Source organism: Hippoglossus hippoglossus, chromosome 16, assembly GCF_009819705.1.
Source record: "Hippoglossus hippoglossus isolate fHipHip1 chromosome 16, fHipHip1.pri, whole genome shotgun sequence".
Taxonomy (NCBI): domain Eukaryota; kingdom Metazoa; phylum Chordata; class Actinopteri; order Pleuronectiformes; family Pleuronectidae; genus Hippoglossus; species Hippoglossus hippoglossus.
Window position 1 is genome coordinate 23,186,188 of NC_047166.1, and position 25,190 is coordinate 23,211,377.

Below are 25,190 nucleotides of genomic sequence, written 5' to 3' on the forward strand. Positions count from 1 at the left end.
ATATTTGTGTAGTTTTCCTCTAGGTGATCCTGAGAGGCTAGACCTGTGGATGCTCAATATGAAGAGACAGAACTGGACTCCGCAGAAGAATTCTCGTCTCTGCAGTGAACATTTTGAGAGACAACACTTGAGCATTGACACAAGGGTACACAGTAATGTTTTAATAACTTCTGAGAAAACAAGCAACTTGATGGTGTAAATTGTTTAATTGTTTAATCTTTATATTTACATAGCAACTACAATTTTAGCATGAACTGTGTACTGTACATTTCTACACTGAATTTTAAACCACATTGACATACAGAGTTTTTTATCTACAGAACTTGAACACACAAGCCTTTTGTATCAATAACAGTTGATGTTCTGATGCTCATGCTCAGTTACTGTGTGTGGACGTGAGGGGGCTGGGAGAGCACCCTTCACCTGCACCACAGAGGATCAATCAGCGCAGGTGTTAGCTGATTGATCCTCATGCTTAAAAGGCGGCGTCTGAGCTGCCTCAGACAGGGAAGGACTCAGAAGGACTCCGACACTGAGCTGAAAAGCTAGTCGCCAGCAGAGATTGCTGGCCCTTTATGTTTGGAGTTCGTGAGTTTGTTTTGGTTGTTAATAAAGTATGCTTAAAAGCAACAGTTGTGTCTCTGGCTGTGTGTGGGAGAGCCCCGTGGCATGGTCCACTGCCACACTGTGCAATAACATAATAATATTCTTTTTCTTATTTTTTTTAGGGAAGGGCATGCCTGAAGAACACCACTGTGCCTACCATTTTCTCACACTCCAAGGGCAAAGAGGACAACACAGAGGGAGAGGTAAGTATAATGGTAGGTATGAATGAGGAGGTAAGTGGCATTCCTATTTCTGTTGGAAAAAGCACGAAGGAGGTTGAATATGTAGACAATGGCAGTAGTGGCAAAAATCTTACTGTCGATCAGGGCAATGTGGCTATGATGGCAGACACACCTGAACAGGTTTTGTTACTCAAATGCAATGGACAACGACAGTTCTCTCACAGTAAATGTATGTGACGATGTTTTTGTGGGTACCAGCATACAGGCAAAAAATCTGACTGGAAAATGTACAGACTCAGCATTAGATCACTCTTATACAGTTTGAACACAGCTGTCTGGCTGCTTTACGAGTGATCACAGCTACACCATTTTTCAGTCTCCAAGAGCCATTAAAAGGAAAGCTTCTGCTGCAGAGGAAAAGCTGTGTGCAGTTCGCAAGAAGCTGAGGATGAAATTCCAGTTGACAAGGAGACTGAAGGCAAGAGTTTCTTCCTTGAAAAATGTTATAGAGGTTCTTCAAAACAAACTCCTAATTTCAACTGAATGTTCCTCTCTTCTTGATAGCCTTGATGATGTTCCCAGAGAGATCTTTCAGAGACTACAAAAGAGGAAAAAGGCAGTCTTTACAGAAACCTTGAAGCAATTGGCAACTACGCTGAACTTCGACTCTCCAAAGGCTTATGAATAAGTGCAAGAGAAGTTTCACTTGGCTCTGCCTCATCCTCAGACCATACAAAATTGGTACAGTAGCATCTCTGCAGATCCCGGATTTATTGCTGCTTCATTCATAGCTTTAAAAGATCATGTTGCTGAGCAGAAGAAGGACGGAAAAGACAGTTTGTGCATTAATGATGGATGAAATGTACATTCATAAGCAAACAGAGATCGGGGGAGACCAAATTTATGGCTATGTTGACATCGGTGCTGGTGAGATGGAAAATGTTGTGGCAACACAAGCATTGGTTCTTATGGTTGTTGCAATCAATGAGTCCTGGAAGATCCCCATTGCTTACTTCTTTATCAACAGCATGACAGGAGCGGAGCGAGCAAACCTCATCCGAGAGAGCCTTTTTAGGCTCCATGAAATTGGAGTTAGGGTTGTGTCCTTGACATGTGATGGTCCCTCTCAAAACATCACAATGATCAGAGAGCTTGGTGCCAACCTAGACATCATTGACATGAGATCTTACTTTATCCATCCTCAGGATCACACACAAAAAATCTTTGTGCTCCTGGATCCATGTAACATGCTCAAACTTCTTCGAAATGTTTTGTCAACAGTTGAGGTTCTGGTTAGAGAAGATGGCCAGCAGATAAAGTGCCAGTACATTCAGGAGCTCCACAAACCTCAGGAGAAGGAAGGCTTTCGTCTCAGTGGCGCAATCAAAAAAATGAAAGTCCATCTTGCAGCCCAGCTCTTCAGTCGCAGTGTGGCTGATGCCCTTGACTATTGTGAGCAGGAGCTAAAATATTCAGTTCAGTGGATGTGCTGCCACCGCTCAGTTTCTGCGCACAATTGATGCAGCCTTTGATGTCCTTAACAGCCGTAACCCACTTGGAAAAGGACAGAAAGCACCCATCAACAAAACACCGTGCCAAAGCCATTCTAGATGAAACTGAGTCCCTTCTCCGAGGGCTGAAAGTTAAAGACAAATGCAACAGACTTGTACACTTGTATTCCACTCAGAAAAAGACACCCATCTATGGGTTCATTGCTTGTTGCAGAAGTGTCATGGGCATCTACGAAGACCTGGTAGAGCAGCCAGCTGCCCCATGCCGATACATTCTGACCTACAAACTCAGTCAGGTCCACTTGGAGCTGTTCTTCTCTGCTATCAGAGCACGTGGAGGTTACAACAACAACCCTAATGTAAGGCAGTTCCGAGGGGCATTTAAGCGCCTCCTTGTGAGGCACCAGGGGAAAAGGGGCACAGGTAACTGTCTCCTTCGTGACAATACTACCATCCTTGACTCAACACCTGCAACTGTTAATATTGCACGCATGGTGGATGTGGAACCCGTGGAAGTGCCTGAGAATGATGTGTTCTCTCTCCTTCCAGATGTTGACAATCTGTCTGAGTACAAGGAGGCAGCCATCTCTTATGTCACAGGCTTTATTGTGAAAAAGATGAAACAGAGGGTCACCTGTATGCCTTGCTCAGAAGCACTCACCTCAGAGGATTCAGTGTATCAATTTGTGACTTTGAAGAACAGAGGTGGCTTACAGAAACCTTCAACAGGCGTAACTGCAGTTTGTCAAGATACGGAAAGATGCTTCCAGTGGCTTCTAAAAAACTGAGGGCAAGGCTCCACGGGGAAAAGGAACAACAGCATCTATAGTTACCCAGGTTCTTTCTGATTGTTCTGAAAATAATCTCTTCAAACAGCTGCACAGCCACATGTTTGACATGTGTGTTGAAGCTAATCATGTCCATGTTCTGGTGAAGATGGCTTTTGTGTGGTATTGCAAAATTAGATTGAACAACATAGCAAGACGCCATAATAGTGGCATGGCGTCAACGTTCATCAACTCGCCGTGACACACGAAATTGCTGTAACTTCAGTGTTCATGCTTCAGTGTCCCTCAAACTACATTTGTGCATCAACAACCTCCCCCCTGAAAATATTCATATGGTTTTAAGGAATGGGCGTGGCAAAATAACTGACTAGCGCCCCCTAAAGGGCAGCCCCGGCACCACGAGTTGCAGACGTGTACAAAAAACAGTTAGGGACATGTGTCTTCGTATTTGTGTGGGTCAACAACAAAGGACTCCAATTAGATGCCACTTACTGGAAAAAAGGGAACCCAAATTGCCGCCTGGGACACTAAATTAAAAGGACAAGACTGTGCTGCCATTGTACCACCCACATACATTGAAGCGAAAAACTGGATATTCAACTGGGATGACATTACTTGTTTTGACGCACGGCACTATTTGTGTGAAAGTGATGCTGTTATCTCATGATCCAGTCCCAATATATCTATTGAGAAGGTCAAATTGAGAAAGACAAGTCGCTGAGACCCTGCATCAACTACCGTGGGCTCAATGACATCACTAATGGTGCCCCCCCCCCAAATAGGGACCACTAATCCATGTAGCTGATGATATGGAATAATCCAGATGGGAGGCAGACCAACTTGTGTAAAGAAATCCGTTTATGTATGTAATATACATACAAAATAAATATAGCAAATCTGTTGCATGTCCCTTTATTATTGCACTTTTCATTTCAACTTAATTGATCAGTAAAATTTGAATGGCCGAGGGGGCGCGGTTATGGCGGTAGACTAGGCACACGTCTTTTTTGTGAGCTCCTGCCGATTTTCGATTAAACTCCTTGACATTATCCCTTAAGAGCACGGACACGAACACCAATCGTTTGTCATACCTCTGCAGTGTACATATTCGTTAATATGCAGGCGAAAAAGGCCAAGAACGCCGCTAAAGCGAACTTTTTCCCAATCGAGGAGGATGACGAGTTGGATGCTAGCAGCCAAGCTAGCAGCCCTGCTGGCTCAACAGGTATTGCTAGCCCTAACACTACCCTCCAGTCAGAAGTGGCGGTTGCTGAAACGGTTCATAACTTGGATGTCATTCAAAAGCTTGACTTGATAAGAAATGACATTGCCAGAAAGATTGATGGAAACCTTAAGGCAATTCAAGATGTCCAGAGGGATGTGCGGGACTTCTCCGGTCACATGGATGAGGCAGAGAAACGTATTAGCGAGGTCGAGGACACAGTTAACTCAGAAAAAGGCAAGACTGAACCGCTCGCGGAGATCCAACCTCAGGCTGGTTAACTTGCCCGAAGAAGTGGAAAATAATGACGCAGTTGCTTTCCTTGAGAAATGGCTACCTGAAGCACTGGGAACTGCAGCCTTTCCTACACCACCTGTCATCGAGAGAGCACACAGACTCCCCGGTCGGACACAGTCTGATCGAACCTCCTCACAGAGAGTCCTTATTATGAGGTTTTTGAACTTTCAAGATAAAGTCTGCGTAATGCGCGCAGCCAGGGCCAAAGTTCTGTGCGGAAGAAAAGAAGTCATGTTCTTCCCGGACTTATCGGCGGAGCTGCACCGGCAGAGGAGGCGTTTCGACGGGGTAAAGCAACAACTGAGATCCCTGAACATTTGCTATGGAATAATGTACCCAGCCAAGCGTCGTCTGACGATTAATGGACAAACACGTGAGTTCGACTCCCCAGCAGACGCTGAGAGCTTCGTTCAGGGCATACAACACTCAGAAGACGCACAGAGGAGCTAAAAATGGTACTATGGAGATTTTCATTAATGACAAGCGCCATTTACTATGATGTTAGCTTTTTCTCACGAGGGCTGATAGTTTCCATTTAGATTAACAGAGAGGTAGACGTTCTCCTTAGTAGCTGTCGCTTGTCTTTCGAGCTCCGTTAGACTTACACTGTGAGAGAGGATACTTTGTTTTGTTTTTTTATTTGTAATTTTTATTTTTGCCAGGAGACACAGAAGTCTCGTTTTGTTGGTGTTTATTTTAGCACACCGGCGGCTTGGTTTGGTTTAACTGCTCCCTTGCTTGCACTGGATCAGTTTGTGCACTTAGCCACATCCCAAGGTAAGGGGGGGGGGGGGAGGGTACGTGAGGCTGTTCTGTTTGTGATGACGGCTGAGGGGATTTGGTTATGGCAGAATTTGTTTATTTTTCATGTATGTCTGTGTTTTTTTACAATACAACTTTGTACAATGGCACATGTAATTCCCACAACAAAGTAACAGGTTTGTTACAATATAGAGCAGACAATATCTGGTCAATCTGGTTTATCATTAGTTTAAGATTACTACAAACAAATCTAAAATTCACTTCTTGGAATGTAAGGGGGATGGTTAAAATGACTAAATTGAAACAGGTTATTACCAGGCTAACAGTTCATAAAAGATCTGAACCTCTGCGACCCTTGGACGATTCAAAACCCAAATAAAATGGAATACTCATGTTACTCCTCAGCATTTAAAACCTACACTCACATAATTATTTTTTAATCTCTACTACCCAATATAACTAACTGCATATATGATAGAATTTGTGGGGAACACATAGACATTTACTTTGGTATAAATACGCACCAAACATCTGCGGTCATCAGGTGGGAGGCTTTTAAAGCATATATTAGAGGGCAAATGATTATTTCACTAGTCCCAAATTTAATAAATTCAAACAGAAAATGAACGAGTAGCATTGATAATTCGGTAGAAACAAAAAATAATTATTTGCCCTTAAAGCTGAATATGAGGAGCTCTCCACACTAAAAGCTGAGAACAGTCTAATAAGGCTTAAGCAAACCTTTTACGACCAGGGTGAAAAACCCGGTAAAGTGTTAGCCTGGCAAATTAAAAACCTTAACTCAGAAAGAGCCATACATGCAATTAGGAATGAACAGGGGGTAATAACTACAGATCCATTGGAAATTAACAATACTTTTGTCTCGTTCTATAAGACCCTCTATCAGTCTGAATATCCAATAAATTCAGGAAATCAGAACAGTTTCCTAGATAGGCTAGACATTCCCTGTATCCCTGAAGATACAAAACTTGAGCTGGATAAAGATCTGAATTTAGAGGATGTTTCTAACGCCATTCTTAACATGAAAGGCGGTAAGGCGTCAGGCCTCGATGGGCTCCCAATAGACATTTATAAATTATTTAAAGAAAAATGAATTGCCCCATTGTTAGATATGTATGCAGAATCCTTTGAACAGGGTTACCTACCCCCTTCGCTAAGAAGTGCCTTGATCACGCTTATTCTAAAGCCAGGTAAACCGCCAACAGAATGTGGCTCCCACAGACCAATCTCACTTTTGAACTCTGATACAAAGATCATTGCTAAAGCCTTGGCTATGACACTTGAAAGCGCCCTACCACCCATGATACACACAGACCAAAATGGCTTTGTTAAAAATCGTCAGGGGCCCCTGACACTGCCGTCACTCGACGCGGAGAAGGCATTTGACAGAGTCAAATGGCCCTTTCTACTGGAGGTGCTTAGGCGTTTTGGGTTCAGTGACTACTTCCGTAGATGGGTTGAAATTCTGTTTGTTGATTCATCTGCAGTAGTATCTACAAGTAATTTGATTTCCCAACCGTTTAAGCTCTTTCGAGGCACGAGACAAGGCTCACCAATCTCACCTTTACATTTTGTAATAGCCATGGAACCGTTGGCAATAGCAATAAGATCACATCCTTCAATTTGTGGTATTAAGACAGGAGATCTGGAACATCATATAGCATTGTATGCAGATGATACCATTGTATTTTTATCAGATCTTGTTAAATAAATACCATCCCTCTTAAAGTTGATCAGCCAGTTTGGTAGCTTCTCTGGTTTTAAGGTGAACAAAGATAAATCTATTATGTTTCTAAATGAACAAGAGAGAAGAAAACCAACGGTATCCCACCCATTTGTAAATGCTATAGACGGTTTTAAATATCTGGGTATTAGAATAACACCAAAGATAAACACCCTTAGTGCAACTAATTATGAGCCCATGTTAGCTAACCTGTCAGAAGATGTCCAAAGATGGACAACATTGAAATTAATATATTGCCTACATTTTTATACATTTTTCAATCAATCCCATTAGCTCCTCCACCTTCAAACTTTATTTGGAACAACAGGAAGCCAAGACCTAGTCTCTCTCTTTTATATTTGCCTTATGATAGGGGAGGGTTACAACTACCAAATTTACAGTGGTACTACTGGTCTGCACAATTGAGGGCTGCAATGTTTTGGTTTTACAAATTGAAATGCTGTCCTCAAAGGGTTTGACGCTGGATAGCTTTTTATACTCGGCTACCCTTAAAGGGGACATAGCATGCCCATTTTACCACAAGTTGATATGGTTCCTTGGGGTCTTAATGAAATGTCTGTAACATACTTTGGTCAAAATACCACAAGGATCATTTAAAACAGCACCCCTTTTTACCCTGTCTAAAACAGCCCTCCACAGAGTGACCTGTTTTGAGTGCCTGTTCCTTTAAATGCTAATGAGCCAGCTCCCCCCTCTCCCCCCATGATTTTAAACGATATAAATTACCTATTTTATATGATATAAATGATCAAATATGCATCCCATACTTTGTATTCCCCTTCTGTTGTCCTGGAGTTTTAATTTTCCCAATCACATAATTAAATGTCCCCCTCTGCCCATCCACTACAAGCACACAAGCAGACAGACAGAGAGAGAAAGAGAGGTGGGGGGGGGGGCTATGAAGACCATCATTTACCCCCGAACCCCGACATTCAACGGGTACAACAACAAGCGGAGAAAGCAGAATCGCGGGCTGACCTTATATATACAGTCTATGGGGCTGACCAGCGCGGAAATGCACGTCCCGTGTGAACAGCCTACACGGCCAAGGCCATGTAGGGAGACTTCCAGTGCCTTGTTACGACACAAAACCCAGGAAGCTCAATCGAGTCACTCAAGCATGACGTTTCTGACTAAGAGGAACTATAACAAAACGCGTGAGTGTTTTTTCCCCAGAGTTTTGGGGTTGGTAGACATGCCAGATACCCACATTAACCTGTAGAAGCACTAACAAAGTGGAATTTGCATGCTATGTCCCCTTTAAGAAACTAAGAAAAAACACAGTTAATCCCTTTGTGTCTGGCATTAAGTGCATAAATATCTTGGAGATTTCCCAGTGTTGTCCTGTTTTTCACCTATCTGGGGCAATGAACACTTTAGCCCGGCTAATAATGACATGGGGTTTAAAGCATGGTTAAGCAAGGGCATAGTTAATTTTTTTTTTTTTTCAGGCAAATGAATTGGCTTTTTGAGGGCTTTAACATGCTCAAATCGTTACCAAAGTTTGCAGAAAATTAGAAAGTGGTGAAAATGTACGTATTCTGGAGTAATTTTAATGTCTGTTGATTAAGGAAAACTTGATGCATTCATTAACTTTCTTTGATTTTAAATTTTAAAGCACAATTCATGTGAACTTTGTCTGCTGTTATTCAAATTAAGTTAATTATTTGCATGTTAGTTGAAGCTGCTTGTCGACTCCTGGCAGAAAATGTACAGAGATAGTTACCAACTCATCTGAAGTGAGGTTGATCAGATAGTTTACATTTTGAAAACTGATTTGGGGAAATAGTCCTCTCTGTAAACTTGTTGAAGCTTCCTGTGTTATAACAGGCACTTGTGATTTCACTGTTTTTTTGTGTAATTCCAGGAGAAGAAGCAGCAGTCCAGTCGACGTGAACGTGTTCAGGCTCTCGAGGTACAGAAAGGATACGTGGATGTTGTTTATATACATTATTTATTTGCTCCTCAGGATATCTTCATAACCATTCCATGTATATTCCTATTCATAGGAACAGAATCAGCAGCAGACCATCATTATTGGAACGCTGACCACCACTAATGATAGGCTGATGTTAAGACTAAAATCTATGTTTTTCTTTGTGTGTGTGTCTGTGAAGATGGCAATGAAACTGAACTCTAAACAAATGCAGTATGTTAGACAGGGGTGGGTGCAGGGGCAGTTTGGGCTGAATATGTGGAGAATGTGTGGCCTTCACATAGTGACTTTTAGTAGCCGTTGCTGGCTGGTTTTAATCTTGAAGTTGGTTAGTGTGTGTGCGTCACATCGCAGTTCAGTCTTGCACCTGTCTGATAATGCCTGTTGTGGAGACTGTAAATCTGTGGCATACAATACACTGTACTTTAACTTGTTCTCATACCTAACTTACTATATTACAGCCTAAACTCCATTAGCTTTATTCAAACATCACACATACATGAATGCACTGTTTTCATAAGAAACTGTGACCTACCCTTAGAAAGAATTCAAGCAGTTGCCCCAGAGTCTGAAGGGCAGATAGGAAAGGCGTTGTTTTGCCTGGAAAATGCGCATGCTTAGACACACAGCCGCCCAATGTCAAGGCTTGTTATTAAAACACAAAACCAAACACTGTCAGAATGTGAAGATTTTCCCAGCTACTGTCAAAGGAGGGGCGAACCTGGGAGCAGCTCCTCATCATTCGCAGATTCTGCAGCAGCTGAAGGAGCAGGTCAGTGGCGCAGGGAGCTGATATTTTACAACCTAGAAACGAGTGAAGTGATGTGATAACATAAAAATGCTCAAAATATTTCTCTCCAGGATAACATGTGGGAATTCCTGGAATATTTCCCCATTTTTAGACAGAGGGCGAACTGATCATGTCTGACATGTATTTCATGTTGTGCAAAGTGTTCTGAGGGTGTAAAGAAAAGCTCTTGTTTTGCTGTCGGTGCAACTTTTTTGACCAAAGCTCTTGTTTAATTTCATGAAAATCTCAAAGATTGTTTATCTTTTTCATGCATGATCATGAGGTATAACTTGTGATTATTTGTCCCTATACAGCAGCGGTCAGAGAGAAGTCCAGGACGCAGAGTCTGGAGAGTGCTGGCTGCGAACTGCATCATAAATCTTACTCAGTTCATCCTGGACATCATTGGCTTTATCTAGACCAGTGTTTAACGTTTCCAGTGGGTCGCGGGCCTTTGCCTGGGCAAAAAAAAAAAAAAAATGTTAAGAACAAAATCCTGTTCTTTTATTTTGAAGGGGATTTTTGATGCAGCTGAGTGCCGGTGAAACAGTATTTGGCGTTAATGCCTTGTAATGCTAATAGAATATATTATATTTTATTGGACTTAAGTGAAATATTTATCTATTTATATTCTATTTAAAATAAAATTGTGACATGTGACTTAAACAAATTTCGTATAGATAAACTATGATTGTTTTAACTCACATATCAAATTACATGTTATTTATTTGAGTTGTCTACATCCATGTATTGTTTTTGTAATAAATCATGTTAATACTACTTGGTGACGTCTATGAATTGTCTTTTTTTTAATAATGGAACTGGGACTTGTGATTTTAAGCAAATTTCGTATAGACAAACTGATTTTTGATTAGTGTAATTTGGAGAATATGTTGTACAGAATATCTGGACTTAGATAAACACTGTTGTTCTCAAGTTAGAAGGTTTTAGGTTTAGGTTTAGGCAAAGGTCCATAGTGGTTAGGGGGGTTAGGGGGTTACTTGAGGTAAGTCTATTTACCTCAAAAGGTAGAAAGTAAAATAGAACTTATTCCTTAACAGAATTGGAATAAAAATCAAGCACTTTAACCTTAGCTGGTTCCCTTTTAACTCTCACTCACTTGAGTGAAACTATAAACAAAATCAATAAACAAAATTCTAGCTCATACAATTCAAGGTAAGACCAAGCAGTACAGCATTTTAAGACCAAGTGTAAACAAGGTCTTAAAGCTGCAGAAGGCAATATTATTTCATGATAGTTTTGCTGGAAATAGCCTATTTTGATCATTGCATGTCACTAACAATATGTAATTGAAAGGTTACTTTAAAAAAAAAAAAGTGTCTGTGAGTTTGCATGTTGACTGCATTTTTATATTAATTTTATAATGTAGTATTTTTTTTGTTTGTTCTCTACTCCCCAAATGGTGAGTGGAGTCCAGCAATATCAGGCCGCATTATTGGAGCACCTAAAACAGCAAATGAGCGACATGATTGAGAGACATTCTGGGGACCTGGATCAACTAAAGAGTGATGCAATGGGGATATTTGACCAGTTTGTTGACCCTTTCAGTCAAATTGCTTCCACCCATTTGCAGGATAAGACCATCAAAGAACTGTTAAAACCAGTTGAACCAGAGATTGTTGTCGCAAAACAAACAGTATGTTATGTGAAACATGGAGACTCCAGAGTTCTTACCATTAAGGACCATTGTTTTCATTATATACCGTTGGTGAAAAGTTTGGAGCAGCTGCTATCACATCCAAGATTTATTGCAATGATTGATGAGAGGCCACAGACATGCAAGGATGGATTTTATCATGATTTCATTGATGGAGACATTTTTAAGTCGCACCCACTGTTTTTGAAATTTCCCACAGCATTGCAGTTGGTTTTATATACAGATGAAATTGAGCTATGAAATCCTCTTGGATCTCGGGCAAACAAAAACAAATTGTTATTGATTTATTACAGCTTAGGTAACATCAACCCTAAATACAGATCAAGACTTGCTGCCATTCGTCTGCTTGCCATGGTAAAATCAAAAGATCTTTCCCATTGTGGTATTGATGAGATATTTGAGAGGATTAACCGTGACTTAACTGAGCTGTATGATGGTGTCCAGGTTGTCACTGCAACTGGTGAGAGGACAATTTATGGGGCACTTATGTCTGTGTGCGGAGACACTCTAGCTCAGCATGAAGTGGCTGGATTTAAGATAGGAGTGGGGTTTGCCTACAGTAAATGCAGGCACTGCGAATGCAACTTTGAAGACATGCAGGAGCAATTTAATGAAGATTTGTTTGTTAAAAGGACAATGGCAAGTCATAACAGGCAATGCAATGACATTGAAAAGGCAAATACTGACTTTCTGAAAGACAAACTAAAAATGACATATGGCATAAACAGGAGAAGCAAATTAACAGAATTTCCTCACTTTGATATAATCAATCAAACCCCACAAGACATCATGCATGTCATTCTTGAAGGTGTTGCCCCATATGAAATCAAATGTGTTTTAAAGCATCTTGTGCTTTCGGGGCATATGGACTTATTGTTACATCCAGCCCTGCGTACTAGTTAAGTTGGCCTGATGTTTATCGTTTATTCTTCTGTTCTGGGTTGTGATTGGTTACTCATCTCTCCTCTCGTTTCAGACTCCTCACTCCCTGCCTTGTGTGTGCTCCACCTTGTTGATTGTCTGCTCCTCCCCGATTGTTTGCACCTGTTCCTCATCACCTAGTGTATTTAGTCTGTGTGTTCCTGTGTCGCGTTGCCAGTTCGCCTTTGTTTCCCCGTGTCTCAAGCGTCCCAGCGATTTCCATGTTAATTAAGTCTCTAGTGATTCCGACCCCGGTCTGTGTAATCGACTCCGCTTTTGCTTCCTCCCTGTCGGTACCTCTGCCTGTTCAACTTTTGTCTACCCGTGTACCGAACCTGGACTGGATCTTCACCGAACCCTGCTACCGCCTGACCCTCATTGGAATTGTGTGTTTGTTATTGGACTGCCTCACCTGTGTATCGAACCTGGACTGGATCTCCTTCGACTTCTGCTGCTGCCCGACACTTATTGGAATATTGTGTTTGTTACTGGACTGCCACTCCGTGTACCGTAACCATACAGTAAAAGTTATTCTTGATCATCTCTGTCTCCGAGTCGAGCATTTGAGTCCAACACCTCTCAGTACATTACAGTACGAACTGGCCATAAAGATGGATTCAGCCGACTCCGATTCCGTGCGCGCTGCACTGCAGGCACAAGGCAGACGACTTCATCAGACGGAGGAACAATTTAACGCGGTTCGCCTCGAGATGCAAGGGATGTCGGAACGCCAGGAGAATGTTCACAGTCAGGTTAGTTTTCTGACTGATCGGTCCAACAGCTCATGGATCGTCTTGACACCTTCACCGCTCCGAATGCTGTTCTAGAGCCAGCTCCAGCTTCAGCCACAGCTCCCACTCCAGTTTCACTTCCCACTATTGCTCCGCCTGCTATCCCACCACGTCTCTCCCGTCCCGAGAGATTTTCTGGGGATTCTGGAGACTGTCGGGCCTTTCTGGTCCAGTGTGGTCTCCACTTTGAATTAAATGCACCATCTTTCCAGACAGAATGCTCCAAAGTGGCTTACGTGATATCATATCTCTCTGGCAGGGCAGAGAAATGGGCGACTGCCGAGTGGGCAAGAAACTCGCACGTCTGCTCCTCGGTTCAGCTGTTTACGAATACACTGAGCAAGATCTTCAACACCACTAACCCAGGTCGAGAGGCAGCGAGAGCACTGATGGGATTTCGCCAGGGCAATCGGCGTGTCTCTGATTATGCCATTGGATTTCGCACATTGGCGACCGATAGTGGCTGGAATGAGGAATCCTTGTTTGACGCGTTCCTGTATGGGTTAGCGGAGCCCATAAAGGATCAGTTAATCAATCGCGAATTGCCAGAAGATGTGGACTCTCTCATAGCACTGGTCGTCAAGATTGATAAACGTCTTCAGGATCGTGGGAAATCCAGGCCTGACTATTCTGCACCTTTCCAGAGGGGACAGTCGACTACCACTCAACCGTCCTGGCGAGCTCCGGCTCGGTTCACACCCGCGGTCGTCGCACCAGCGCCCTCTGCGGGTACGGAGGAGCCAATGCAGCTGGGTCGTACCAAGCTCAGTCCAGAGGAGCGTCAACGTCGAGTCCGTGAGGGAAGATGCATCTATTGTGGGCAGATGGGCCACTACCTCTCAGGCTGTCCAGCGAGGGACCAGGCAACTGCAAGATATACACTGGTGAGCCACACTACTGTTTCTTCTGTTCGACCTCTCATGCAAGCAGTGCTTATCACACCATCTCAGACTGTCATTTATCCTTTCTTAGTTGACTCCGGGGCTGACGAGAGCTTTATGGACTGGAGGTTAGCTAAGAGATTAAATTTAAAATGAATTCCTCTTCCCAAGCCATTAGAGGCTCACGCTCTAGATGGACGCTTACTGTGTAAAATAACTCACCGGACTGATCCGATTCAAATTACTATCTCCAAAGAACATACTGAATCTCTGAGCTTTCACCTTTTTAACTCTCCATCACACCCTCTCATTCTGGGTTTTCCATGGCTCTCCAAACATAACCCCCACATGAACTGGGTCACAGGGGAAGTAACAGGTTGGGACAGGAAATGTTCTGTCACCTGCATTCGCGCCGTTTCTATCTCCACAGACACGTGCGTGCACACACAGGTGAGCACAGTCCCACCAGCGGACAGAGAGCATCCATCGGAAAACATGTCGCATTAACCACCTGAAAAGCAGATAAAATATCCGCGTTTTTTAAACGCTCCCAGGGTGGTGAAGATGGCAACACTCACTCTCCTGCGAGTAGCAGCCGGAGTAGCTCTCCTGCTTCGGGTCCAAGTGCAGAAAAGAGCCCAAGTGTTGCACGCTCTGCCCCAGACAAGCATCAGTCCAGTCACCACCGGATGACAGGTTTTGACCCAGCTTGGCTGTCAGAGGGGAAATACTCCCCCTGGCTGTACAAGACTGATCTTGGTAAGTAAGGGCCCATCCACACGTAACCTGGATTGCCTGAATCTGGAAAGAAATGTTGTCGGACCTGCCTTCCCTCCACACGAACCCGCCAGCGGATCCCTGTTCGCACATCTTCTAACCCGATGACGTGAACGCACCACGCCTCGCAACCTCAGCCTGAACCCTTATTAACCCCGCTGCGTCACTTCATAACAGCAACAACATAAACCAAATCGATGTTGTTAAGAAGCTGGTTAGGAAAGGGATGACATTACCAAGCAACACTTTAATCTATCACTGTTTAATCTATTTTCATCGGACCATTGTTCAAAACCGGCAAATCTGACGTGAAAAGATTTTAATTATAGACGGAAGTTTCAAAACGGTAACTTAACACAAACGAGGGTTATGGCGAAGTGCGCAATTCTAACTAGTCCTGTTTGATTGCTGTGGTAACAGTGATTTCAGGTGGTAGAGAAGTCGTTCAGCAATGGGAAGATTGCTAGTAGGATCTCGACCTTTGTCTTCTTTCACTTTATGTGCATGCTCCATGACGTCTTTACAGCGATTTCCACCACTCCGCTCCAGCGTTTCCGTGTTTTCTTGACAGGGCTTCGTGTAGACGGATAAACAAAAGTACCGGATCCAAAAATGTTTCCGGATTCAGGCAATCCAGGTTAGGTATGGAAGTCAGTAAATACATACATTACATACATACATACATACATACATTAAATACATTACATGCATAAATAGATAGATAGATAGATAGATAAAATACAGTTCATAGAGAATGAATAGGATATTCTATTATGATTTGATCAATAACATGTTTGGCTCTTCAATGCTGATGATGCATGTCATTTCAGGCAACACTGTCCTTGCATCATTTGAGCCCACAGTTGTCCTGGAGCATGAGGCTGTGGTGGGGGCATTCAAGTGCTTGTACTGGCGAATAAAGCATGAAATAGCCCACCACATCAACTATTCAGCCTTGCTGCAACTAGCTCATCTTTTGGGCTGCACCTATTTTGACAAGCTCAATGTAAGCTTCTTTTGTAAATGTTTACCATATTTTTGTTTTGTTTTGTCTTATGCGATGGCTATATTGACAATGAATTGGATTTTTCTTGCATAAAATTAAAGAATTCATATATTGCATTTAATTGTCAAGCGTCTTTGAATGTTAACCTTTCCAACATTTTTTTAGATTGGCAAAAGCACCAACTATAGGTCACATCGAATAGTTGATGAAATGCTGGAAATTCTGGCCGCTGTCATCGAGAAGCCAATATTGAGGGCTATTTCTCAGTCACAAGCCATAGGCTTGGAGATTGATGAGACCACAGATGTCTCTGTGTGCAAACAGCTAGACATTCATGTGAGGTAGGTCTACCCAAAGTGTAACATTTCATTGACCAATACAATTTCAATATACAGTTAATTGAAATGTATAAACTGTATCATATGGACATTATTAGATACTTGGACAATGAGGGGAAGGTCTTCTGCCAATTCCTGGATCTGATTTGCCTGACTGACGGGAAAGCAGATTCAATTGTGGCAGCACTAAAGAATATTATTCACACGAAGGGCATCCCCACACACTTAAAGGGGACATAGCATGCAAATTCCACTTTGTTAGTGCTTCTACAGGTTAATGTGGGTATCTGGCATGTCTACCAACCCAAAAACTCTGGGAAAAAAACACTCGCGCGTTTTGTTATGGTTCCTCTAAGTCAGAAACGTCATGCTTGGGTGACTCGATTGAGCTTCCTGGGTTTTGTGTCGTAACAAGGCACTGGAAGTCTCCCTACATGGCCTTGGCCCACCCCCCACCTCACCCCCCGTCCCCCCACACTTGTTACGCCGGGTTTACACCGGAGGCTGCGAGGCAGCGCAGCACCGTTCCCAAGCACGCAGCCGCCTGGCTGTTCACACGGGACGAGCATTTCTCCACGCTGGTCAGCCCGCGATTCACTCACATGTGGCATTTGTCTGGATCGTTGGGACTGGGAGGCTGCAGCAGTTGCTCGGGCAAGACCGCTTGCTCTCCCATGCGTGAGCTGGAATTTGTGTCAATGCCACACAGCCAACAGTGTGGAAGACTTCTGCAGTGTTCAGCACTACTGTAACACTGGCACAAACACACAGAGCCCCCCCACTCGTTACGCCGGGGTACACCGGACGCGGAAGCGCCGCTGCGAGGCAGCGCAGCGCCGTTCTCAAGCGCGCAGCCGCCTGGCTGTTCACACGGGACGTGCATTTCTCCGCTGGTCAGCCCCATAGACTGTATATATAAGGTCAGCCTGCGATTCTGCTTTCTCCGCTTGTTGTTGTACCCGTTGAATGTCGGGGTTCGGGGGTAAATGATGGTCTTCATAGCCCCCCCCACCTCTCTTTCTCTCTCTGTCTGTCTGCTTGTGTGCTTGTAGTGGATGGGCTCTTCTATGAACTCTGATCTTTAGTTCTTTCCATAGATTTTCTATTGGATTCAAGTCAGGTGATTGGCTGGGCCATTCTAACAGCTTTATTTTCTTTCTCTGAAACCAATTGAGAGTTTCCTTGGCTGTGTGTTTGGGATCATTGTCTTGCTGAAATGTCCACCCTCGTTTCATCTTCATCATCCTGGTAGATGGCAGCAGATTTTTATCAAGAATGTCTTGGTACATTTTTCCATTCATCCTTCCTTCAATTATATGAAGTTTGCCAGTGCCGTATGCTGAAGAACTGTCCCACACCATGATGTTCCCACCTCCAAACTTCACTGTTGGTATGGTGTTTTTGGGGTGATGTGCAGTGCCATTTGACCTCCAAACATGGTGTGTATTATGTCATCCAAAGAGTTCAATTTTGGTCTCATCTGACCAGACTATATTCTCCCAGTATTTCACAGGCTTGTATAAATGTTGTGCAGCAAACTTTAAATGAGCTTCAACATGCTTTTTCTTCAGCAATGTGTAGCGAATCTGCGACACACCAAAAAATTACTCCGACACCACAGCTCTCTTTGGATCTCTTTTACTGTAATGATACAACATGTGACAGGGACTGCATCAGTTGACATCCTCTTCTCAGACTACTGTCTCTTTCAGCTCCAAATGCAGACAGAGTATAACAAAACATGTATACATTGTAGACAAAACCAGTCAATTGAAACGATCGTATAGTGATTCATTTTTGACAATCATACCTGTAATGATACAACATGTGACAGGGACTGCATCAGTTCACATCCTCTTCTTAGACTACTGTAAAGGATGCATGAAATAATAATGTAAACCAAAGGACAAAATAAACACAAATAAGCCCTGCCTCACATGTCTAACCCATCACAGAGTAAACACAATGACTTAATGTGGGTTCACAAACATTAGAAAGGTAACAATGCACTTCACATTCGTTCTATACAAATCCCACAAGAAAACTACATCTCCCATAATGCCGCGGGTTGCTGCGGTGCGAATCGGCGGCACTTCAGAGGAAAACAGCAGAAAACAATGCAGTGCTAACTTTTGAAATAACTCTTAACACTCCTTACAGTACAGACTTGCGCTTTACACATTACAGCTGTCTTATATTGCTCTTTCAGAAAGCAGTCACAGTAACATGCATTAAGCGTTGGAATGACACTTGATCTGATCTTGAACTCTACCATCATTGGCTTGTCTCTGACGACCTCCTGCCTCCTGTATGCAAAGGTCTTGGCCATCTTCTCTTTGACTACTTTTTCGTTATGTCTCTTGACCTCAGATAACAATGCCAATCTTTCACCATCAAGGCTGTCCTGGGTCTCCCCAGCAGGATAGGAAGGACAAAAGTTGACCTCTGCCTTTCTGGGTTTTTTGACATTATAGGCAGGCTGGCATCTATCTGTGGGTTTGTGCTTAAGGGAATTAATGCTAAGTTCTGGGCACCCCAAGTTTCTAAGCTTTGTCCTATAGTTTGCCATCTTGTACTTAAGGCTTATTTTCCATCCATAGAAACCACTAAATGATCCTTGTTCTCTCAAACATGGATGTGCTTTGATTAAAGCTTCAGCAACATCTTCTATTTCTAAGTTTGAAGGATATGCTTTGAACTTAATGATTTGCTCAGCAAGACTTTCTAAGATGTCCGATTTGAGTTTGTGACCTGGGTTAAAAAAAACTCCATCTGATAAGAAGGCCTGGTTTGCGCTTTCAAGTTGAATCTCCACATCATATGGAAACTTTGGGATTTGGAATGTTGTTGGCCACTGTGATCGAGCAGTTTGCGAATCAGGGCTGGAGAGTATTATTGTTGAAGATGACGAAGAGGTGTCTTCCCCACTCTGGTTCATGTTGCATTAGTTGAGGTCTGTAGCATCTGACATACAGATGACTTTCACTGTGCCCCTGTCTTGAATATCGCTGATTTGGTTGAGGTTAACTAAATTATTATCAAAGTCACTGTCCATGTACTGAAGTCTAATGGCCCCGTCGATAAGAAATTGACGTTTGATCTCATTAGAAAGATCCTCCACAGACTCCAGCATGCCCGATTCTATGGTCAGTTTTTCCGCATTGTTGGCACCAAGAATAATCCGCAGTTTTACTGGTGCAGCCATCATCCAAATGCTTCGGTCTAGAAGAGACAAAAATACAAGTACACATAATTAATTAGGTTTTAAAAGCTATCTTACCACAGTGTTAGAAGTAGTCACTATACAGCTTGTCCAAGTGGATAAGATGACAGGTATTAGGTGCTCATGCTGGAGAGAAAAAAGTGCACATCAAATAATCACATCAACTTATTAAGCCATCAATTACAGAAGCTTACTCACATATTCAACATATGCTTTTGATATAAGGATATCTTTTAAACGTAACCAGTCGAAGGGGTCCAATGAAGTAGTTATGTAATGGGTACTTCTCTGCCAGTTCTTCATGTGATATCAGGGGCATTTTGCGAGTTGGACATGGTTGTAGTTCAAAGGCCCGGTAGTGCTCCCTAAACCAAGCTGAGAATGCCCTGACAATGAAATTCAGTGTATCCTGAACTACACATATCCTTATTATCTCTCCGAATTCAGGTAGCCCATCAGTAAATCTACAGATGACTATCATTCCATTTCTATAATTGATCCCCTTAAAATCTGCACTTTTAGCCATGTGTACTTCGGCCATGTTTGGGTACATCTGCTGGATAGGCAATAATAGATCATCTCTCAGCACATCAAGAGGAACTCTTGATATACTTGACACTTGAATTCCAGGTTTCTGTGGACGTAATGAGTGTATGTGATAGGCAATCATCAGCTGTTTTTTCCTTGACAATGCAATGTTTTTGAAACACTTGGTGTGACGTGCAACTTCCTTAAAAAAACTGTTTTCCCTCAAATCGCATGGTCCAGACTCCAACTAAAGGACCGAAACATTGGATCACGTGAGGGTAGTGCTCCAAGTAGTGATGCTTTGGTAAAAGTTTTCGGTTTGGAAATACTTCTTGATATGTCTGTCTGTGATCAGAAATTTTGAACTGAAGATATCCAATGGATTCTTCTGTGTGGATCTGGGCAACAGCAAGTTCCACTATCTCTTTTATATCCAAAATTATCTCCCACACCGGTTCACCATCAGGTATAACATCTCCAACCATGAAAGGCAGCGATCTTAAGATAGTCCAATTTTCCGCTGCGTTGCCACCTATTGTGTTTTTCCTTAAAAAAGCTTGTGGCACAATATGGGGACGGTTTGTCTTATCTTCTCCCTTGTAGGGAAAACTGAGAATCACTTTATTTAGAGAGTCCAAAGAGAAGTATTTTTGGGATATTAAAATGCCCAGACACTGTGCAAGTTCCACTGGAACAACACCCTCCAATAGATCATGAAGTATGTCAGGGGGGTATCCAGTTGTTACATCAAAATGAGCAAGATTTTGTGTCAACACACATGGCCTTTTCACTCCAACACATGGCTTTCCACTCTCCACTGCATGTTTAACATCTTCTTTATGTCTGTCTTTGGATCGAAGACTAAAGTCACCAGACAGAACCGGCTTGGTTTGAAAGTCACTAGAACGTCCTCTACAAAATCGACAAACATATTCTCCTGAAAAACTCTCCACAAAGCCTGCAATGCCATGGGCCCCCAGATTGTCTGCTGCCACACATTGTACTGTGCCTTTAATATTTTTTCCAATTTGTGGGACAAACACCCCATGCTCCTCCAAGACAACCAGATCACGCAAAAGAGGTTCAAGCACTTTCCATATCCATATTCCTTGATGTAGCTACTTTTACACAGTAATGCCAAGTAGATGGATGATAAAGACGAATGCTGGCCTGGGGATAAGTTGCTCAAAATCCAGTATATCGCGCAAAGTTTGTGCTTCTTTCTGGAAGTACCCAGGGGGTTGCACACTTCAAAGTCATCAATGTAAAGGGTCACACATATTCTCATTTCCCCTGCAGACAGGAAATGATTTTGTTTGAAAAACTCTCCATCATGAAATGACTTGTACTCTTGTTGTGACGTTTCATTTGAGTGAGCACTATAGTTTTCTACAACATCATCTGTTATACCGTCTTTGCTTAGAAGCTGCTGCAGTGACTGCAATAAGGGTACATACTGGTAGGTATGGTTACGCTCTTCATCCAAAACATATTCAACTGGTTCAACTACTTGGAACTTGTTTTTGAAGTACTGTTTCCGCTTAAAAGCAGTGCAAAATGGGCCTCGATCTCCAATTGCTTTTGTCAAGGGGTTAGAGATGCAGACAGCAGAGGCCAGTTCCTCAATTTCTGCCGCATTCAGACCAAGATGATGCTTAGTACCGTACTTTCCGGACTATAAGCCGCTACTTTTTTTCACACGCTGTGAGACTGCGGCTTTTACAACGGTGCGGCTTATTGATGGATTTTCATAGTGTTGCAGGCATGGCCTGCCCCTTTAAGAAAGCTGTTGTGTGTGTGACGTAGTGCACCTGAGAATTGTGGGTAAGGCGCCACATGTTGTACGATTGCTAGTCATATCAGACCAATGAAATTGCCGAACAGGTCACAGTGGACCAATGAAACTGTTTCGGCAAACTAAACCTAATTCTTCAGATCATCCATTTTGCGCTTCATGCACGCACCCTCATCATGGAAAAGACACGAAGATCTGCACATGATGCGGGTTTCAAGTTAAAAGCGATCCGTCTGGCTGTCGAAGAAGGAAATAGAGCTGCTGCACGTAAACTCAACGTCAATGAATCGATGGTGAGACGCTGGAGACGGCAGCATGAAGAACTGACTCGTTGCAAAAAGACGACAAAAGCTTTCAGAGGCAAGAAAAGCAGATGGCCCGAACTTGAAAACGTACTTGAAGACTGGGTGAAGACACAGAGAGCAGACGGCCAAGGTGTTTCCACCGTGCAGATCCGACTGAAAGCTAAAACAATCGCCACCGAAAAGAATATCGAAGATTTTAGAGGTGGACCATCTTGGTGTTTCAGATTTATGCAACGAAAAGGCCTGTCAATTAGGGCACGGACGACTGTGTGTCAGCAACTCCCTCCCAACTTTAAGGAAAAAATTACAAACTTCATCGAATTCACTCAAAGAAAGATAGCCGAAAATTCCATTGGACCAGATGACATCATAAATATGGATGAAGTACCTTTGACGTTTGACCTACCTCTCACTAGGACTGTTAACAAAAAAGGTGAATCGTCCGTCACGCTGAAAACAACTGGCCATGAGAGAACGCATTTCACTTGTGTTCTGAGCTGCACAGCATCCGGACTAAAGCTTCCACCCATGGTGATTTTTAAGCGGATGACGATGCCAAAAGAAAAATTCCCGAAAGGAATCGCTGTGAAAACCAACAAGAAAGGGTGGATGATAGAAAGCCTAATGAAGGAATGGCTGAATGAATGCTACGGGAAGCGACCGGGGGGTTTTTTTCACAGAAAAAAGGCATTGCTTGTTTTGGACAGCATGAGGGCCCATATCACAGATTCTGTGAAAGCGGCCGTCAAAAAGACAAACTCAATTCCAGCTGTGATTCCTGGGGGCACAACAAAGTATTTGCAGCCCCTCGACATTAGTGTGAACCGTTCATTTAAGGTGGCACTCCGAGTTCAGTGGGAGGCTTGGATGACGAGCGGCGAGAAATCCTTTACAAAAACTGGCCGCATGCGAAGAGCAACTTTTTCTCAAGTCTGCCAGTGGATCCTAACAGCGTGGAGCAGTGTCAGACAATCCACAATCACCAACGGGTTCCGAAAGGCTGGACTGCTGCGTGATGAGGAGGACAGCGCAAGCTCGATGGCGGATTTGACGCGGGATGAAAGTGACATTGAGAGCGCAAACGAAGGAGAGACTGAGTGCAACGAAGCAATTCTGAGACTTTTAAATTCAGACACTGAAGAAGAGGACTTCGATGGTTTTAGTGCACAGGAGGACGATGGCGATAGTGACTAATTACTAATGACTTTTGCTGGTAGGTTCACGTTAGTACTGTTAAAAGCACTGTTCTGAAAAAAAGCATTTGCGTATGTTGCGTAGTTGTGTTGTTGTGGATGTTACCGGCATTTATTTAATTTAAATGATTTTATTTAATTAATGACTTTTGCTGGTAGGTTCCTATATTTTCGCCGATAAAATGTGTAACGAAGGAATTACATAACCTCAGGCTGTTCAATTCCGATACTGAAGCAGACAACTTTAGTACTGTTAAAAGCACTGTTCTGAAAAAATAATTTGCGTATGTTGTGTTGTTGTTGTGGATGTTACCGGCATGTATTTAATTAAAAGTTTAAAAAAAACTTTCCTGTAACATCTTTCTGCGTTAATATCTCATGTTTCAACGGGGACACCTGCGGCTTATAGACAAGTGCGGCTTATTTATGTACAATTTCTTTTTTCTTTAAAAAATTAGCAGGTGCGGCCTATATACAGGTGCGCTCTATAGTCCGGAAAGTACGGTACAAAAATCTGAAACAATGGCATTTAATGGAGTCAGGGATGCAGAACGGGATGCAAATTTTTCTTCTATCACGTTCTCAACATTTTCTGAGATGTCTGTCTGAAAACTTGACTGCTCCTCCAGCTCGGCTTCTTCCAATATTTCATTGTATTCATTTTCACCTGAAAGACTTGCACTTTCAAAACCGTCTCTTACTACAACTATGCCAGGTTTAAAGTTATTGTAAGAGTAGCCGTGGTGCTTTCTATTTTTATGCGATTTAAATGTCCCGTAAATGTTTGTCGTGAAAGTACAACTGTTGAACATACAAGGTACTGTTTCATTGGCTTTGAGATGCAAATGTGCAAAATACTCCTTTTCAGAGGCAACTTCAGAGAACCCACAAACATGACAGTTGAATGTGATATGTAAATGTAGGAAATAATCTCTAAATGTCTACTGAGATTTGTGAATTTGCCAGGAATCTGCAAATAGTTATTCGGATTCGGTGTTCGAGTAGAAGTATAAAGCTTCATAAAAAGGAAAATACTTATGTACAAGTACCTTAAATTTGTAGGTAAGTGCAGTACATGAGTGAATGTTTTCAAATACATTCTATCACTGGTTATCCTAAATATGAAATTTTATTGCAGAATTAAAACAACATTAATCATACATGAAATAACCGTTAGTTAATTCAACATTATTGGTGGCTAATTGCACAGGCTATACAGATGAAATGGTTTATTTTACCGGCCCATAGTTTCCTCTCAGCCTGAAATGTACAACACGACGACGGTGGCGGTGAAGCATCCTCAGCTCCTCCAAAAACAAAATAAAGAAAATGACAACTTCTGACCCCATTTTTTCAGCTTTTTGTCCGTAACTCTGTTGCTTGGTGACGGCTGTAAGGACAGAACAAGCTGGTGACGCAATAAGACTAGACTGTCTCATTTCGGTTCAGCCGACGGTGTCCACGCAGTCGACGGAGGATGTGGCCCCTGAATTGAGACACGGCTGTAGTGTGTATTTACCTTGTCTGTTTACCATGCTTTCCTTCATGTTTCAGTTAAAGTATCATTTATTTCAATCAACAGTTATAGTAGAAAACAAGCTTAACTAAGCCAAAATACTTCAACACATCTCAAACCATCACGGGTCTGCAAAATCCTACACAAAATATTAGCCTGGGAAAGCAAATCTACACAGAAACATCAATAAATGTGATCTCAGCTTATTATTTGTGGTAAGAATTAAAATTTAAAAAACCTGAATGTGCAGATGTTATTCACCTCAATTCTAACTTCATTGGTTTATTATGATTTCATTTTTGCAGATAACTTCTTGCTTATTTATGTGGTGGTAGATTTTTTTTATAGGAAGGTTTAGTGGAAACTTGTTTTGTATTGG

At 42.5% G+C, this 25,190-nt stretch overlaps 1 protein-coding gene across 2 annotated transcripts; it reads right to left on the reverse strand.

The window, feature by feature from the left end:
- Positions 1–18,510: 18,510 nt before the first annotated feature.
- Positions 18,511–24,198, reverse strand: LOC117777260. 2 transcript variants are annotated; one of them, XM_034611923.1, is made up of 4 exons: positions 24,003–24,198; positions 19,673–21,668; positions 19,532–19,600; positions 18,511–19,473 (listed from the first exon to the last, which is right to left on the reverse strand). In XM_034611923.1, exons 1-2 carry the CDS (start codon positions 24,105–24,107, stop codon positions 20,790–20,792), a joined length of 984 nt encoding a protein of 327 aa, XP_034467814.1. In that variant the 5' UTR covers positions 24,108–24,198; the 3' UTR covers positions 18,511–19,473; positions 19,532–19,600; positions 19,673–20,789. The 2 variants fall into 2 exon arrangements, with proteins under 2 accessions (XP_034467814.1, XP_034467813.1); XM_034611922.1 differs by having other exon boundaries at positions 19,673–21,660; positions 23,800–24,198.
- Between the last annotated feature and the right edge of the window lie 992 nt (positions 24,199–25,190).